The sequence below is a fragment of the Tarenaya hassleriana genome, unplaced genomic scaffold (assembly GCF_000463585.1).
Source record: "Tarenaya hassleriana unplaced genomic scaffold, ASM46358v1 Cleome54, whole genome shotgun sequence".
In the NCBI taxonomy this organism is placed as follows: Eukaryota; Viridiplantae; Streptophyta; class Magnoliopsida; order Brassicales; family Cleomaceae; genus Tarenaya; species Tarenaya hassleriana.
Window position 1 is genome coordinate 383,690 of NW_010968045.1, and position 16,767 is coordinate 400,456.

Genomic DNA, 16,767 nt, shown 5'->3' on the forward strand with positions numbered 1-16,767 from the left:
GTGCAACAGAGATTACCTAGATATCTAAATACAATTTTAATTTATTAATTTATCTATTTTAGTCATATAAAATATTTCATAATGAAGAATTAATCTTTTGAATTTATTAAAAAAATTGAATTTTTACAAAGACGGAATTTTGTTACATTGATTAGGTGATTGTTACAATTTTTAAAATAAAAGCCTTAATCCATTAATTTATCTATTTTAGTCATAATTAAAATATTTCAAAATGAAAAATTAATTTTTTAATTGATTTAAAATAAATAAATTGAATTTTTACAAAGATGAAAATTTGTTACAATTTTGATTGGGTAATTGTTAAAAATTTAACGGTTCTTTTTTGAATTTTAAAAGATGCGGTTTTCATACTTCCATATATGAGACGCGTGAACACACGCTCGGATAGCAGAGCGCGTGGGTTTTGTTCATAAAATATGGGCTCCGATTTAAACGTAGAAACCAAAACTCCTCAACAAGCACCTCTCTCTCTCTCTCTTGCCGGCACTTCGAAAGAAGAAAAGACAAAGAAACAAATTTAAGGGGAAAAAAAGGGAAAAGTTTTGAAATTAGGAGAGAGAGGGGGTGTTGTTTCTCTGTCTAGAAAGCTTCTAGGTATAGATCGATACATACGAGCGATTGGAGTCGGAGAAGGTGCAATCTGCGAGAAATGTCGGAGGAAGAGAAGTTGTTGAAGGAGGCGAAGAAGCTTCCATGGGAGGATCGGCTTTTGCACAAGAACTGGAAGGTCAGGAACGAGGCTAACATCGACCTGGCCGCCTTCTGTGACTCCATCACCGATCCCAAGGACCCTCGCCTTCGAGAATTCGGTGAGTTTGAGCTTTTTCCGTTCGCTTTTGTGTTCGTTGTTTTCGTTTGTTTAGGGTTTTCTTTCTGAGGCCCAGATCTGGTTCGACTGCTCTGCGTGTTTTTGGATCTGCTTGGAATTGGATTCTTGGGCGGGATGCGATGTTTCTAGGGTTCTTTTTTCCGGATTTTTGGTTGGATTTTTAGCTTCGTTTTTTGTGGGTTTGTTTGCAGGTCCCTTGTTTAGGAAGACGGTGGCAGATTCGAATGCGCCGGTGCAAGAGAAGGCGCTCGATGCCTTGATTGCATTTCAGCGGGCAGCCGACGCAGATGCAGGAAGGTAAGGTTTTTGTGTGTGGGGGGGTTCTCTTCTCTTGGAGGCTCTGGAGAGTAGTGAGAGGGAAATGCTTTATTTTCATGTTAACTGTATTTGGTTTGTTTGCTTTTGCTCGCGAAGGTACGCAAAGGAAGTTTGCGATGCTATTGTAGCAAAATGCCTCACTGGTAGGCCTAAGACTGTAGAGAAGGCGCAGGCAGCTTTCTTGCTTTGGGTAGAATTAGAGACGGTTGAAGTCTTTATGGTATGTCTTGACATTGTCCTCTATTTATTCCCCTTGCTACGATTCTTTGAGAGCTTTCTAATTCTATGTAGTTACTAAGTTCTGAAAGCTTGCATTGTGATGCTTAGGACTCTGCAATTCTTATAATGTACTTATGAAAGTGGAGTAGAGCTAGGTGGGAGATTGTATAGATGTGGAAATGCCAATGCTTTGTTACTGAGTGAAATTAACTCGTGCACCAATCTTAGATTTAGTGATGAAGGGTATAAGAAAAGAAGCCATTTCCCACAATTCCATGTGTTGTGCAGAATGGTAGCAATTGACAGTACTCTTTACCTCTCCTCAACGAGACGGCCCGGACTGCGTCCGCGAAAATACGCCCGTGTTTCGTTGAGATAATTTAAATCGTTGTGACTTTTCTCTCTTTGGGTGGAGAACTAGAACATAGGCCTATATCTGCTGTTAAAAGCAAGTTAAGATGTAGAAATTTGTAATAAAAAATCATCTCTAACATGGAGCTACGGTTAGAATCTTTGGTGGCTTGTTCCAGTGAACTTATCATATTGATAATGGTAGTTATTCACCACCATCAATGTATTACTTGTACCCTTTCTGATAGCAGAATGGTTTTGGAAAGTTCTTTAGCATTGCCATTTTCTTCCATGTGTATATGTGGTGTTTCTTTCATTTGGACAATACTTAGTTCGAGTTTTTAGAGATATGAAAAGCATAGGGCGATAAGTAGAGAGACTAGTTCTAGCGCTGTAATACCCCATCAAAACTGGTTTTCTGGCACTTCCAATGGTTGAAGTAAAGAGAATAGCCATTGTTAATGGTGAAGGGTCTCAGTGGTCAGGGCACATTTCCTTATCCAAATTAACAGCCTGTGATGATTGTAGGATGCTATGGAGAAAGCCATCAAGAATAAAGTCTCTAAAGCTGTGGTACCTGCGGTTGATGTTATGTTTCAAGCTCTAAGGTTTTCCTTCAATGACCCTGTTACGATTTTTTACCATTGTTTTTTCAAATCTTTCATAACAAAACGATTTGTTTTCTGTCTAGTGAATTTGGATCAAAGATTATCCCTCCCAAAAGGATTTTGAAGATGCTTCCTGAGTTATTTGACCATCAAGATCAGAATGTCCGTGCATGTGCCAAAGGGCTGACTCTTGAACTATGCCGCTGGATTGGGAAAGACCCTGTAAAGTCTATATTGTTTGAGAAAATGCGAGATACAATGGTAAGATTTGTGTTGATTGTGCATTTGCAGATAGGCCATGCTGCCAAGATCATATAACTTCACTAAAAATCTTCTCACATTTCTGCATTAAGGAAATTGAAAGTATAGATTTTTTTCATGAAAGACAGAAGATTGGATCCAGTACAGATTAGAATTATGAACTGTTGGCTGTAAACTTCTGATGATTTCTATTAAGTTTAATCTGAAACTACTTTATCCTTTTCCCTTTTTAATTGTATAAGAAAATTACTCGGATGACTTTTAATTGGACTGACTTTTTTTTTCTTCCAAAAACTAATTTCTGTATTTATTCTGGCCATTTAAGAAAAAAGAGCTGGAGGCTGAGCTTGCTAATGTTTCTGGAGTAGCAAAGCCAACTCGAAAAATAAGGTACTACCGATCACATATGATCAGTAATTCCTGTTCGATATTTATTTGATTTCTGGCTATTCAGTTATTGGCGGATATTTCTGTTTTGATTTATGGTCTTTGTGCCCATCCGTTGCGAATTATACAAGTTATGATTCATGAATGTATGTGGTCTGTATCTGGAGGAATTGTGACTGGATTTGTTTCTGTATTGGACTTTTAAGATCTGAGCAAGACAAGGAGCCAGAACCAGAAGCTACATCTGAGGTCGGGGGTGCTGGACCATCTGAAGAACCTGTTGCTGAAGGTAGTTAGCTTGTGCTTTGATCAGTTTCCCAGCCAATACTGATTTTTCCTTCCGATACTTGTGATTATCAGTTCCTCAGGAAATAGATGAGTATGATCTTATGGATCCTGTCGATATTCTGACTCCTTTGGAAAAGTCTGGGTTCTGGGATGGAGTGGTGAGTTATTGATGCTTACACCACATGACATATTTTATGCCTTATATTTTTGCATATCTTTTACTGTAGAATGTAGATCCTTTTTGTTTCCCTGCTTCTTATATGTATTGTTGGCAATACATGTCATCTAATTGCGTTTCCCCTTTCAGAAAGCTACGAAGTGGTCAGAACGTAAGGATGCTGTTGCAGAGCTTACGAAACTTGCTTCGACTAAAAAAATAGCACCGGGTGATTTTTCGGAAGTTTGCCGGACCATAAAAAAGGTAGTAGAACTTTCCAAAATGAGAAATATAGGCTGCATGTTTTGAAATTTTGAATTTCTTCAATATATTGTTGCATTTACCTAAATTTCATAGGTTCTTTGTATGATTCTCTGCATGTGTGATGTTAAGGTACTCTTGATGCAAAAAAGTAGCCTGCTGATATATAAACTTACAAATTAACTGGATGTTTGAATCCGGTGTGTCCTACACAAGCCTGTTAACTGGAATTACGTCTTTTGGTTATGATGATGTTGTATTGTTCATACTGCCGGTGCTTTAACTCGAATTTATATTTTATTCGTTACTTGCCCTTGCAGCTTATCACGGATGTCAACTTGGCTGTTGCAGTTGAAGCCATCCAAGCCATTGGCAATCTTGCCCGTGGTTTAAGAACTCATTTCTCAGCAAGTTCACGTTTTCTCTTGCCTGTTCTACTTGTGAGTATTATAAGGTCATCCATTTTGGAACCATATTTAATTTAGCAAGATATGTTTTCATGTATTTTAGTGTTACTTAGAGTGGATTTATCTAATAATTACTGAGTCTGGAAGTTAGATTGTGTCTTTGTTTGTCTTTTGAGATAACTGCATAACTCTATTTAACAATTTTCTTTGACAGGAAAAATTGAAAGAGAAGAAACCAACAGTCGCTGACTCGCTTACACAAACTCTTCAAGCTATGTACAAAGCTGGGTGTTTGAGCCTTGTAGACATTATAGAAGGCAAGAACGAGTTTTATATGGCATTTTTTTTGGTTAATATGATTGATGTGTCTATGATGGTGTTTCAATATTCATTCGTAAACTTTTATCTTTTACTTTTTTTGTTCTGTTTTTCTTCTGTCCAAAGATTTTTTATTGTCTTGTAATTTTTTTTTGATGGATTTATCTTTTTGCTGGAGTTCAAAGCGTTTCACCTTTCTTAGATTTCTGACAAAGGGTACTTTCCTTTGCAGACATTAAGACTGCAGTAAAAAATAAAGTTCCGCTTGTCCGTTCTTCAACATTGAATTGGGTAACATTTTGCCTTGAAACAAGTAACAAGGCTCTTATCCTGAAGGCACACAAAGATTATGTCCCCATATGCATGGAGGTCAGTACTTCTGTGCATAAAGGTCTCTTGTATTTGTTTTGGTATAAACTTGTTATGGATTAGAAAAACATGTCACTATTGGACCAAATCATCAAGCAGTATTTCAATCTGGTTATGTAGCTGTGTAGCTTTTTTTATTTGTGACTTATGAATCAGTGTTTGAAGGATGAAGTAGCATATGAAAGTTGCAATTGTTATATTGGTCTGTATCTTTAGTCATGGAGTTCGCTTTCCTTGTAAATCAAAAAAAATGTCGCTTGAGAATAGCAGTTGAAGAAAATAAATTGTTCAAAGCGTGGAACCTGATTGGAAGCGTGGAAACTCTAATAATGCAGTGTCTTAATGATGGAACTCCTGAAGTGAGGGATGCAGCATTTTCGGCTTTGGCTGCAATAGCTAAGGTAATACTCTTGGTTTGCCTTAGAAGCTCAAGATTTTTTCACTTGTTTTATGCAGCAACAAAATGCTGAAAGACATGAATTCGTATTAAGAATAATGTGGAAATATATGCCATGCTTACATCATGCTGTCTTTTTTCTCATGAATTTCTTTATTTATTTTTCTTTCAGTCTGTAGGTATGCGGCCTTTGGAAAGGTCCCTGGAAAAACTTGATGATGTCAGGAAAAAGAAACTGTCAGAAATGATCGCAGCTTGTGGAGGTGGTGGACCAACTGTTACAAGCTCTGGTTTGTAGACTTTTATTCCCCATAGATGCATTTCTGAAAAAACTTTTGTTCAAGGTTTTTCTTTCACTCATATTTATATCGTGTTTTCTATTGTTATACCAGCGACAGTCCAGTCTTCAGTTGGAGGCACGGCAACTGCAGGGGTAAGCTTCTCTTCAACACTTTTTCATGTATTTAATATTTCACTTGCATGAAAACCGATATGTTCTTTCTTTGTGGTAGTAGAAGGTAAGGTATCTGGTATATGGAGGTGGATGGCTTCCCTCGTTGTCTTAGGGGCTTTTTTTTCTTTTATTTTATGATTGTATGAGTTTTATGTCCTCCTTGGATATACCCAGAAAAATTTAACACCACTTTTGGATCTCTGCAGAACTCAGAGTCTTCATTTGCAAGGAAATCAGCAGCAAGCATGCTGAGTGGCAAAAGACCTGCTCCCTCAGCTGTAAGTTTTCTCTTTAGTCTTTCTGCTGGAAGTTGGTAGAATCTGGGGTCATTTGCTGTTTCTATTATGCTCTGGGTTTTATGTGACTGAGTAGTGGTATGTCATAATTGGAATTGGGACAAAGAAACAGATTCAGGGGGGTAGATTATCTGCTGCTGTCTAATATTTTTGCTAACCTTAATGCTGAGAACTGTATAGCCTGCCAACAAGAAGAGTGGAACTACAAAGCCAGGCGGGAGCAAAAAAAGTGATGGTGCTGCTCGGACTGAAGGCTCAAAATCTGTTGAGCCACCTGAAGATGTTGAGGTAGTCTTCATTTTCGCTAATTCAGAATTCTGAAGTACTAATTTATATAAGATGCTATGCTAGTCAGATAGTGACTTCATCCTGATGTTAGATTTCTAAGATGCTGGTATGTTAAACTCATCTTTGTATTTATTTAGCCTGCTGAAATGAGCCTTGAAGAGATTGAGAGCAGATTAGGTTCGCTTGTACAACCAGAAACTGTTTCTCAGTTGAAGAGCTCTGTATGGAAAGAAAGACTTGAAGGTTTGTTGAAGGCTTAGACAGTTTTTATGTTATCATTTTATGCCTTGTTCACAATTATTGCCTATTTCTCTCGTTCAAATTTGTGTACTTCATGCTTGAGTTGAAATTTCTTTTTTTCTTTGGACAACCCTATCTACACCATCTCTACCATGAATGGCTATTTTAAATAAATTTTCAAATTTCTCATACAAAGTACAACTTCAAATTATCATTCAACCACACACTTTTCTCATTGTTGCTGTGCATTTCTTTTGTAGCAACTTTATCATTGAAACAGCAAATAGAAGGTCTACAGGAACTTGATAAGTCGGTGGAAATTTTGGTCCGATTGTTGTGTGCAGTTCCTGGTTGGAATGAGAAAAATGTGCAGGTATGTTTGTTATATCATCTGAATTTTCAGACTAGGTTTTTTTTTGCTAGGTCTGTCTTTTGTCGGGTGATTTAAAAGTAACTCTCGGGCATATACTTGGAAATGCAGGTTCAACAACAGGTCCTTGAAATTGTTAATCACATATCTTCAACTGCGACAAAATTTCCAAAGAAATGTGTTGTTCTTTGCCTCACGGGTAAGTAATAAATTAATAGAGAGCCATCTCCATTTGATTAATCTCTAACTTTGCAGCCTGTTGTTTCCTTCAAAACAAATTATTCCTCTAGAATACAGCTTTTGTCCGTACTCAGTAGTCACCAGAACCTTCATTTTCTTGTCCATTCTCTACTAATTCACAGGCATCAGCGAACGAGTAGCAGATATCAAAACTCGGGCCTATGTTATGAAATGTCTTACTGCTTTCTGTGAAGCAGTTGGTCCTGGATTTGTTTTTGAGAGAGTAAGTGCAGCTTGCAACGGATTTACTTTGATGTTTGTCTGCTTTAGATCTGATTGATGGTCGAGAGTTTTCAATTGTTGTAGCTTTACAAAATTATGAAAGAGCACAAGAATCCCAAGGTTCTCAGTGAAGGCTTGTTATGGATGGTTTCTGCAGTCGATGACTTTGGTGTCTCACTTTTGAAGCTTAAGGTTTTGAAGTTTATCCACCCGAAGTTTTATGCTCTCAGATTTCCCTTCTAGTACAATTACAGTATCTATGCATACACTATCATGATGAGGGGAGTATTTGCTTTCCATTTGACAGGATTTAATAGATTTCTGTAAAGATGTTGGACTGCAATCTAGTGCAGCAGCCACCAGGAATGCTACAATCAAGCTTTTGGGGGTTTTACACAAATTTGTTGGTCCAGGTGGCTAAGAATACTTTCAAACTGTCACCGGTTTGTCCTTGTTATACGAATCTCTTTTTTAATTGCTTGCATTGACCCATGTTATTTGTTTTGCAGACATCAAAGGATTTCTTAATGATGTCAAACCTGCACTGCTTAGTGCCCTTGATGCTGAATATGAGAAAAACCCTTTTGAGGTACAATGTTGTGTGACTGCCTTTCTGCAGTAATGGGTTTCTTGTTTACACTGTATTTATTTTTTGTACGTCAGGGGACTTCGGCAGCTACAAAGAGGACTGTTAAGGCTTCCGTGCCTGCATCTGCTTCTGCTGGTGGGCTTGATGCCTTGCCACGAGAAGATATCAGTAGCAAGATTACTCCTAGCCTTCTTAAGGGATTTGAAAGTCCTGATTGGAAGGTACTTTGTGAATATTTGAATTTCTGGAACCTTTTTCTTCTTGAATCTGGCTCTCCTGCTATCAAGATTCATTCTCAAGCTGTGGAGTTGAGATTTTGTGTTTTACCATATTGTAGATGCGTTTGGAGTCAATTGAAGCTGTGAATAAAATTCTGGAAGAAGCTAATAAGCGTATACAACCAGCCGGAACTGGTATGAAATTGGAAGTTGGTTCTATTTCACATGGTTTTCATGACCTGGTTTTTTTATTCTCATACCCGACCCAGCATTCTTATATTTGTTTTCGGTACCAATTTTTTTCTGCCTGTCAGGGGAACTGTTTGGTGGCCTACGAGGACGTCTGTATGACAGTAACAAGAATCTTGTCATGCAAACATTGACTACCATTGGAGGTGTTGCGGCAGCCATGGGGCCAGCTGTGGAGAAGGCGAGCAAGGTTGGAGATACATGTCAAGCATTGAAAAAACTGATTACCTTAATTTGATTGTTTATTTTCCGGTTTGACCAATTATACTTGGGGATTTCCTTCAGGGCATTCTTTCTGATATTCTTAAATGCCTTGGTGACAACAAGAAGCATATGAGAGAATGCACCTTGTCTACTCTTGATTCGTGGATTGGTGCTGTGCATCTTGACAAAATGGTACACAGTTGTGCCCTGTGCTGTGCGTAGCCGAATATTGTGTTAGGTTAAACTATATCTTAGAGTCTTTTCATTTCTCTTGTTGCAGATTCCTTACATAATAATAGCCCTAACAGATGGTAAAATTGGAGCAGAAGGGCGTAAGGATCTTTTTGATTGGTTGACCAAACAACTTGCTGGATTAAGTGACTTTGCAGATGCTATACACTTATTGAAGCCAACAAGTGTTGCAATGATGGTAACTTGTTCAACGTCTGATGTTGCCTTATCTCCTCCAATCTGATCATTCTACTGTTTGTCAAAACTTTTTTTTTTATTGAATTCCTTGTTACCTTCTAGGACAAATCAGCAGATGTACGGAAAGCAGCAGAAGGATGTGTTGGTGAGATCTTGAGAGTTAGTGGACAAGACACAGTACGTGTCCTGGAGCTGCTTTTTATGTTCTCTGGCTATGACTTCTTATCTGAACATTGTTGTATGTACTCACTGTGTTTTCAGATTGAAAAGAATCTTAAAGATATCCAAGGTCCAGCATTAGCTGTCATACTTGAAAAAGTGAGACCTGGATTTGTTCAAGGTACCTCTCCATGACAGAGTAGATTGTTTTATCCTTGCTTTTTTTTTTATGCTCCCTATTTTGCTCTTTTCCCTTTTTATGCATTCCACGAGTGTTATTTTCAGAGTCATCTGAATCATCCAAAACTTTGGCGGGTCCAGTGTCGAAAAGTGTTTCAAAGGTAGCTAAATCGACTTCGAATGGTACCGTTAAGCATGGGAACAGATCTATATCCTCTGTAAGTTTGTCGCTAACATTTGTTTGTTTTGTTCCTGGTGGTTAAAAATCTGATTTGTTTGTTTTGGTCTTTTCTGAAGAGAACCTTACCAACAAAAGGCTCGAGGACAGATCAAATTACATCTGTCCATGATATAGCTATCCAGTCACAGGCTTTGTTAAACATCAAGGACTCGAATAAGGTGAGATGAGCTTCTCAATGGTTTGAAAGAATACCAAAGATAATGTAGAATGATAATGAATTGATTCTGTTGTCAATTTACAGGACGAAAGGGAGAGGATTGTAGTTCGTAGGGTTAAATTTGAAGAGCTGCGGCCAGAACAGATTCAGGATCTTGAGGTTTGTGTTTTCAAAGGATACAAAATTTTTTCTGCAGTATCACCACATTGTGACTTATTCTGATGCATGGTGCAGAATGATATGATGAAATATTTTAGAGAAGACCTTCAAAAGCGATTGTTGAGTGCAGACTTCAAGAAACAAGTAGATGGCCTGGAAATGCTACAGAAGGTTGCTACACAGTGATAACATTTTATGCATCAACTTAATGTATTAACTTTTTAGCTCTTTTTATTTATTCTTGTTCTTTTCACTTCAGGCCCTTCCATCTCTCGCAAAAGAAATAATAGAAGTCTTAGATATACTTCTTAGGTGGTTTGTGTTGCAGTTCTGTAAATCCAACACTACTTGTCTGCTAAAGGTTATTTTTCCCTCCTTGTTCTGATTTGTAATTTTTCTTGTCTGCTAAAGTATTAGATATGCTTTTTACCACTATTTTTTCCCTCCTTGTTCTGTAAATCCAGTACTACTTGCTTTTGCATCATTAATTGTGTTTCTGCTGACTTTTGCTGAGAACAGGTGCTTGAGTTCCTTCCAGAACTTTTTCACATGTTGAAGGATGAGGGATATTGTATGACAGAGGCCGAAGCAGCGATATTTCTGCCTTGCTTGGTGGAGAAGGTTAGGCATTTGATATTTTCCAAAATCCGTACTCTTGTGGTTTCATGGTCATGTTTATTAGATTTCTTTTGCTTTTTATATTGTCTTCTAAAAGAATTTGGGTGCTGTACACTTTCTAAGAACCTGATGGTATTTTGGTGCAGTCGGGCCATAATATTGAAAAAGTAAGAGAAAAAATGCGTGAGCTTATGAAGCAGATTATCCATGCATACTCTGTTGCAAAGACATATCCCTATATTTTGGAAGGTTTGCGTTCCAAAAACAACCGTACGAGAATAGAATGTGCTGATCTCATCGGATATCTGCTTGAGGCTTGTGGACCTGAGGTAGTAGAGAGACATGTCTACTTTACCTGACTTTTCTTCGTTATTACTGGGATCTTATACTCGTTTTTTAAGCAGATAAATGGTCTACTGAAATACTTGAATATGGTTGCAAGCTTAACGGCAGAAAGAGATGGTGAACTCAGAAAAGCTGCCTTGAACACTTTGGCTATGGGTTATAAGATACTTGGTATGGCATCATATCCCTAATGAACTCTTGGGAAGTTGTAATGTACTGTATCCAAGGCTTGCAGATGTTAGCATATTTTCCTCTTTCTGTTTGTTAAAAAGTTAGGGCATCGATGCATGCTTTGACAAAATCTTAAGCCTTTTTCTTGTTTTTCTCACTGTTAAATTCATTTATGGACTCTAGGTGATGATATTTGGCGATATGTTGGTAAGCTTACTGATGCTCAGAGGAGCATGCTTGATGACAGATTTAAATGGAAAGTAAGTGCGAAAATAAACGGATTTCTGTCTCAGCTTAGCGCTTTGAATGTGTTTTGTTTTTATTTCTTTTTTCTTTTCAAAATCACTATGACTAAATCAGGTCCGAGAAATGGAGAAAAAGAGAGAAGGGAGGCCTGGGGATGCACGAGCTGCGTTAAGACGTTCTGTTAGAGAAAATGGGTGCGTAATTTTTTAGGAATTTTTTCCCAATGTTTTTCACCATGGCTCCTTATTGCTTCCATTTGTTGGTCTGTGTGCAATCAATATGGATATCATTGACTACAATAAGACGTTCTGTTTCTTGTCTATCTGCCTAATCCATCTAAACGGTTTTCCCATGTAGTTTGTTTTGGAGTACTGAGTGGAATATAGGAGAAGTTTGGAATTTTAACCTAACAAAATTTTATAATAGTTTTCTGTCTCTATTATTATGAATGATTGAAAAGATAAAGCTATACTGTGTTTTGTATATTTATACTGAGGTTTGTTTGTTGCCAGGCCTGAAGTGGCTGAGCAAAGTGGAGAAGTATCTCAGTCAGTATCTGGTCCTTTGTTTCCAAGGTACTCTTTTTATAATCCAGCACGTAATAGTTCTTCAACCTTCTGAATTTTCTCTGTTTTGTGGCTTGTATATGTACAGTCATGCATTGTTTTACCTTTCAGGCAAAACTTTGGCATATCTGAGCCACCAATTGAGAGGAACCAAATGCCTCGGTCAATCTCTGGAGTCAATGGTCCTACAGACTGGAATGAAGCTTTGGACATCATTATGTTTGGCTCTCCCGAGCAGGTCAGACAAGCTTTTTTCTTATTTTACCACTGTAGAATATTTTTACACATTTTAGGGAAATGGAATACGTTGTTAGTTGAACTTATAGAATTGCTGCTTCAAATTATCTGCTAAAACTGACTGTAATGCTGCTTCAATCCACTCTGAGTAACTGAGTTAACCAGCTGCATTACAAATACTTGTAACATTATCACTACATATGAGAAGATTTAATCATTTGGTATGGGAGGTTTACCGAATCCCAATTCTCATATGACCCAAAATTTGTCATATTTGGAATTACAATTTAGCTGATGCTGTGATTCATTGAGTCTGTAAGTTTTGATTTGATTTTCTGTCATCTGCTTCTGGATTCCAGTCTGTTGAAGGTATGAAAGTCGTGTGTCACGAGTTGGCACAAGCTTCCAATGATCCCGAGGAAAATGCAATTGACGAACTTGTGAAGGATGCTGATAGACTTGTTTCATGCTTAGCAAATAAGGTTTGCCCAAAATTTTCCTTGGTAATTCCATTTTCCCGTTTAAGATTAGGTTACAATGGTAAAATATCTTTCTGTCCTGTTAGGTTGCCAAGACATTTGACTTCAGTTTAATGGGAGCTTCATCGAGGTCTTGTAAATACGTTCTAAATACGCTTATGCAGGTATAATTTTGAGTAAAATCGATTTACTTAGAGGTTATCTCCTTCATTACCTGCTCGGATTCTAAGGTTTTGTTACAATTTCACTGCAGACATTTCAAAATAAAAAGCTTGCTCATGCTGTCAAAGAGGGCACTCTGGAAAGCCTTATTACAGAGCTCCTTCTTTGGTTACTTGATGAAAGAGTTCCTCGCATGGAAGATGGCAGCCAACTTCTTAAAGCTCTCAACGTTCTGATGCTCAAAATCCTGGTTTGTAGTAATTCCTTACCATGACGTTTTTTTAAAATTTTATTCTTCTCCCTCTTAGATTGACAATATGAATTAATGACTTTGTTAATTTCTTTGTAGGATAATGCTGATCGGACATCATCGTTTGTTGTCCTGATTAGCCTTCTACGTCCTCTAGATCCATCTCGATGGCCTTCACCTGCTTCCCCTGAAGTGTATGCCACCCGGAATCAGAAATTCTCTGATTTAGTTGTCAAGTGCCTTATCAAACTCACAAAGGTGAGATTTCTTTTGTGATATATTTCATTGAAAAGTGTGGCTCTTACGTTTTTTTTTCTTTTTTGCTGATTGATCACAGTATCATATTGTTTAATTCGGTATTTGGGTTTGTTGATTTACAGCTCCTTCAAAGCACCATATATGAAGTCGATCTCGATCGCCTTCTTCAAAGCATTCATCTTTATCTCCAAGAGTTGGGAATGGAAGAGATACGCAGAAGGTAAGTTTTCTTTTCTTTTTTTACAAGTTCGTTGTATCTGTAACTTGTCTTGTAAGCCAATCCAAACTCGACTTGTCTTTCGGGGGTTTTCCTTTATCTTTTTGCATATGAACAGAGCTGGAGCAGATGATAAACCTCTGAGAATGGTGAAAACTGTTCTACATGAACTTGTTAAACTTCGAGGAGCTGCAATAAAGGGTCATTTATCTTTGGTCCCTATCGACATGAGGCCACAACCCATCATTCTTGCTTACATTGATCTGAACCTTGAGGTAAATTCCAGAATTCGCGAAGAATGTTGCAAAATGCATAATTTGTTCGAAGCATGTAGCCGAAAACTTTACGTATAATTTTAAATTTGCGATTTATTTTCTTTTGCAGACCTTAGCGGCAGCAAGAATGTTGACAGCGACCGGGCCCGTGGGCCAAACCCATTGGACCGATTCAACGGCGAACAACCCCTCGCCTCCTGCGAATTCTGCCGAAGTTCAGTTGAAGGTAAAAGCTTTCCGTTAAACTTTTCTATACACCGCAATCTTTGTTTTCGTCTATTCAATGGGCTTTTTCCGTTCCGGTCCTACAGCAAGAACTCGCGGCAATTTTCAAGAAGATTGGTGACAAGCAAACCTCCACAATTGGTCTTTATGAACTTCACCGCATCACTCAGCTATATCCAAAGGTACGATGCTTTTTGCGATCGGAAACACGAAACTCTGTTTTGGGATCGATGGAACTGTAAGCGGAATTGTTATTGTGATTGTAGGTCGATATCTTTGCCCAACTTCAGAATGCTAGTGAAGCATTTCGCACTTATATCAGGGACGGTTTAGCCCAGGTTCGTTATCCCGTCTTTTTTATTCTTCATTCCCGTAGAAAGATCATTTTTTTCGAGTAAATCAATCGTGGAAGGATTTTTCGGATACTCTCTAGGTGGAGAAGAACGCAGCTGCCGGAAGAACGCCTTCAAGCCTACCTCTGTCCACCCCGCCCCCTTCTTCCTTAACCCTTCCATCTCCCGAAATCCCGTCATTGAACGAGGTAAAACCACTAAATCCTAAACCTGAACCCGCAAATTTCACAGTCCCGCCTGCATACACCGAAGACATTCGAGCCAGTAACAAGAGAATGATTCCCGGAGGTAAGTTCCAAAGATCGAACCCTCCCTCTGTTTCATCCCGTCCCGTCCCGTCGGGTAAATTTTAACCAAAAAAATATATGATTGCAGTTACGAGTGGTACGCTAGACGCGATCCGGGAAAGGATGAAGAGCATGCAACTCGCTGCTTCGGGAGGAACCCTAGAGTCAGGGAGCATACCGCATGATGATGGGATACTGAACCAGACCGGTTCCCCGAACCAGTCGGTCCCAGAGGCTCCTCAGACGGTTCTCCCCATGGACGAGAAAGCCTTGTCCGGTCTCCAGGCTCGGATGGAGAGGCTCAAGAGTGGAACCCTCGAACACCTTTAGAAAACCGAACCAAGCCTAACCGGTTTAGTCGTTTATGAGAGGTTGGATGTCCGGTTTACCGGTTTGCCGTTGCGGTCTCATCTTAACTGTGTTTTGTTTTTTTTTTTTACGTATAAATATTGCTATTTGATTTGGGGGATGTCGTCATTTATAATGCCGTCAAGATGATGAATTTGTTATTTTTCATAGAAAACATTATTGTGTGTTGTGTTGGTCTTTTTCTTGTCTCTGAAGAGTTTTGAGTTCATTAATACTTCATGATTATAACTCTAATTTATAATAGGGGTGAACGTTTCGGTACGGTTTTTATATCCCGAAATGAAAAATGCGGTATTTTTTTAATCAAACTGTACAAAATTTTTAAAAAACTGATTTTTTGTGGAATCAAATCAAATTTTAAAAAATAAAAAAAATCGAAATTTTTAAGAAAATCTAAAATTTTTAATAAATACTAAAATCGAAATTGAAACTGACTGAATATAACATAATAATCGAATGATATATTTTTTTTATAAAATCGAAAGAATCGAACCGAATTTATTGTAAAATCCAATGTCGGATTCGATATTCGATTTAATCTGATTAGAGATTTTTATTTAAATTAATATTCGTCGAATTCAAAATAATTAAAATTCAAAACATTGTCATTGTTGAAAAATATCTTTAACCTTGTAATGAACTCTACAAACTTATAAAAAAAAAATATTGGATTTGACTTTAGAAATATTGTTGGTAATGATAATTTGGTTATTAAATAAATAAAGGGAGAGGGGCGCACTAAAAGAGGTGGCGTAGTTCGAACGCTTGCAAATTGACAATTCCAAATTCCAAAACCAGTAAATGATTCGTGTCTATACGTATACGCACACGCACATACGTATACGTATACGTGTGTGTGTATATATGCGCTCAAGCGTAGAGATTTGAGAACAGATCCCCACATTTCTTCGGAGCGTCACCGGAAAAAAAAATGCAGATTTTTGTCAAAACCCTTACGGGAAAAACCATTACCCTAGAGGTCGAGAGCAGCGACACCATCGACAATGTCAAGGCCAAAATTCAGGTCTATCTCCGATTTCCTCTGTTCTCCGTTTTCCGAATTTGCTCCTTTTACGCCGGTGGTTTTAGGGTTTTGAATTTGCTTGCCTGGCGGTTTCCTTTTTTGTGGAATTCTCGGTTAGGGTTGTTAGATGATCGATCTAGCTCCCGCTTGCTTGGTTTTGTTGTGATTGCCGATTGACGGGAGAAATGATTTTAGGTTCTTCAAAAGGGTTCCCATTTCTGACGAGAAATTTAGGGTCGTTCTCGCACAAAATTGGAAGTCTTATTCTCTTGGGGTAATCTCTAGACAGTATTCAACTGAATTCGCTTTATAGATGAGAATTACATCGCAGTAGTTGATACTTGATAGTTTGTCCAAAAAACAAAATTGCAGATTGGGTTTTCAAATTTAAGGGTTCATGTACATATCCTTGACCAATCTTACATCTACTGGTTTTCAACTCTGGTTCAAAGGGCTATTCTGCTATTCTGAATGCTTTGATCCGTCTCGTATTCGATTTTCGATTGATATGGGGTTGTCAAACAGGACAAGGAGGGCATACCACCTGATCAACAAAGGCTGATATTTGCTGGGAAGCAGCTAGAAGATGGACGAACCCTAGCAGACTACAACATCCAGAAAGAGTCCACTCTCCACCTGGTCTTGAGGCTCAGGGGTGGAACCATGATCAAGGTGAAGACCCTGACAGGAAAAGAAATCGAGATCGATATCGAACCAAACGACACCATTGATCGGATCAAGGAACGGGTTGAAGAGAAAGAAGGCATCCCTCCTGTTCAACAAAGGTAAAAACACTCTT

The 16,767-nt window shown here is 38.2% G+C and overlaps 2 protein-coding genes across 2 annotated transcripts in view; both read left to right on the top strand.

Moving 5' to 3' along the window:
* Positions 1-508: 508 nt before the first annotated feature.
* LOC104798541 (protein MOR1) lies at positions 509-15,156 on the top strand. The gene is made up of 54 exons (XM_010520678.1): positions 509-830; positions 1,042-1,147; positions 1,265-1,388; positions 2,267-2,346; positions 2,430-2,607; positions 2,933-2,997; positions 3,201-3,283; positions 3,355-3,440; positions 3,590-3,703; positions 4,021-4,140; positions 4,322-4,424; positions 4,658-4,794; positions 5,130-5,195; positions 5,364-5,481; positions 5,584-5,624; positions 5,852-5,923; positions 6,122-6,229; positions 6,367-6,472; positions 6,730-6,842; positions 6,951-7,038; positions 7,202-7,302; positions 7,386-7,493; positions 7,609-7,714; positions 7,811-7,890; positions 7,965-8,111; positions 8,228-8,303; positions 8,423-8,547; positions 8,643-8,753; positions 8,842-8,991; positions 9,093-9,167; positions 9,252-9,330; positions 9,435-9,547; positions 9,627-9,728; positions 9,812-9,886; positions 9,962-10,057; positions 10,146-10,247; positions 10,406-10,507; positions 10,651-10,833; positions 10,909-11,020; positions 11,204-11,280; positions 11,381-11,460; positions 11,779-11,841; positions 11,944-12,070; positions 12,429-12,551; positions 12,635-12,712; positions 12,802-12,960; positions 13,060-13,218; positions 13,341-13,438; positions 13,554-13,710; positions 13,820-13,936; positions 14,022-14,117; positions 14,202-14,273; positions 14,369-14,576; positions 14,664-15,156. Exons 1-54 carry the CDS (start codon positions 671-673, stop codon positions 14,903-14,905), a joined length of 5,967 nt encoding a protein of 1,988 aa, XP_010518980.1. The 5' UTR covers positions 509-670; the 3' UTR covers positions 14,906-15,156.
* A 660-nt stretch (positions 15,157-15,816) lies between these two features.
* The window catches only part of LOC104798542 (ubiquitin-NEDD8-like protein RUB2), a 2,137-nt gene continuing 1,186 nt past the window's right edge, over positions 15,817-16,767 (top strand). Inside the window, exons 1-2 of the mRNA XM_010520679.2 lie at positions 15,817-15,968; positions 16,494-16,753. Coding sequence (XP_010518981.1) covers positions 15,876-15,968; positions 16,494-16,753 — 353 coding nt within the window. The 5' untranslated portion in view covers positions 15,817-15,875. The remainder of the gene's footprint in view (positions 15,969-16,493; positions 16,754-16,767) is intronic.

Bases quoted from the DNA above. Each gene is read 5' to 3' on its own strand.
- LOC104798541 (XM_010520678.1), top strand. From the start codon at position 671: ATGTCGGAGGAAGAGAAGTTGTTGAAGGAGGCGAAGAAGCTTCCATGG. The intron at 3,284-3,354 runs GTAGTTAGCTTG...TGTGATTATCAG, and splicing joins TGAAGAACCTGTTGCTGAAG to TTCCTCAGGAAATAGATGAG. The intron at 10,058-10,145 runs GTTGCTACACAG...TTTTCACTTCAG, and splicing joins GCCTGGAAATGCTACAGAAG to GCCCTTCCATCTCTCGCAAA.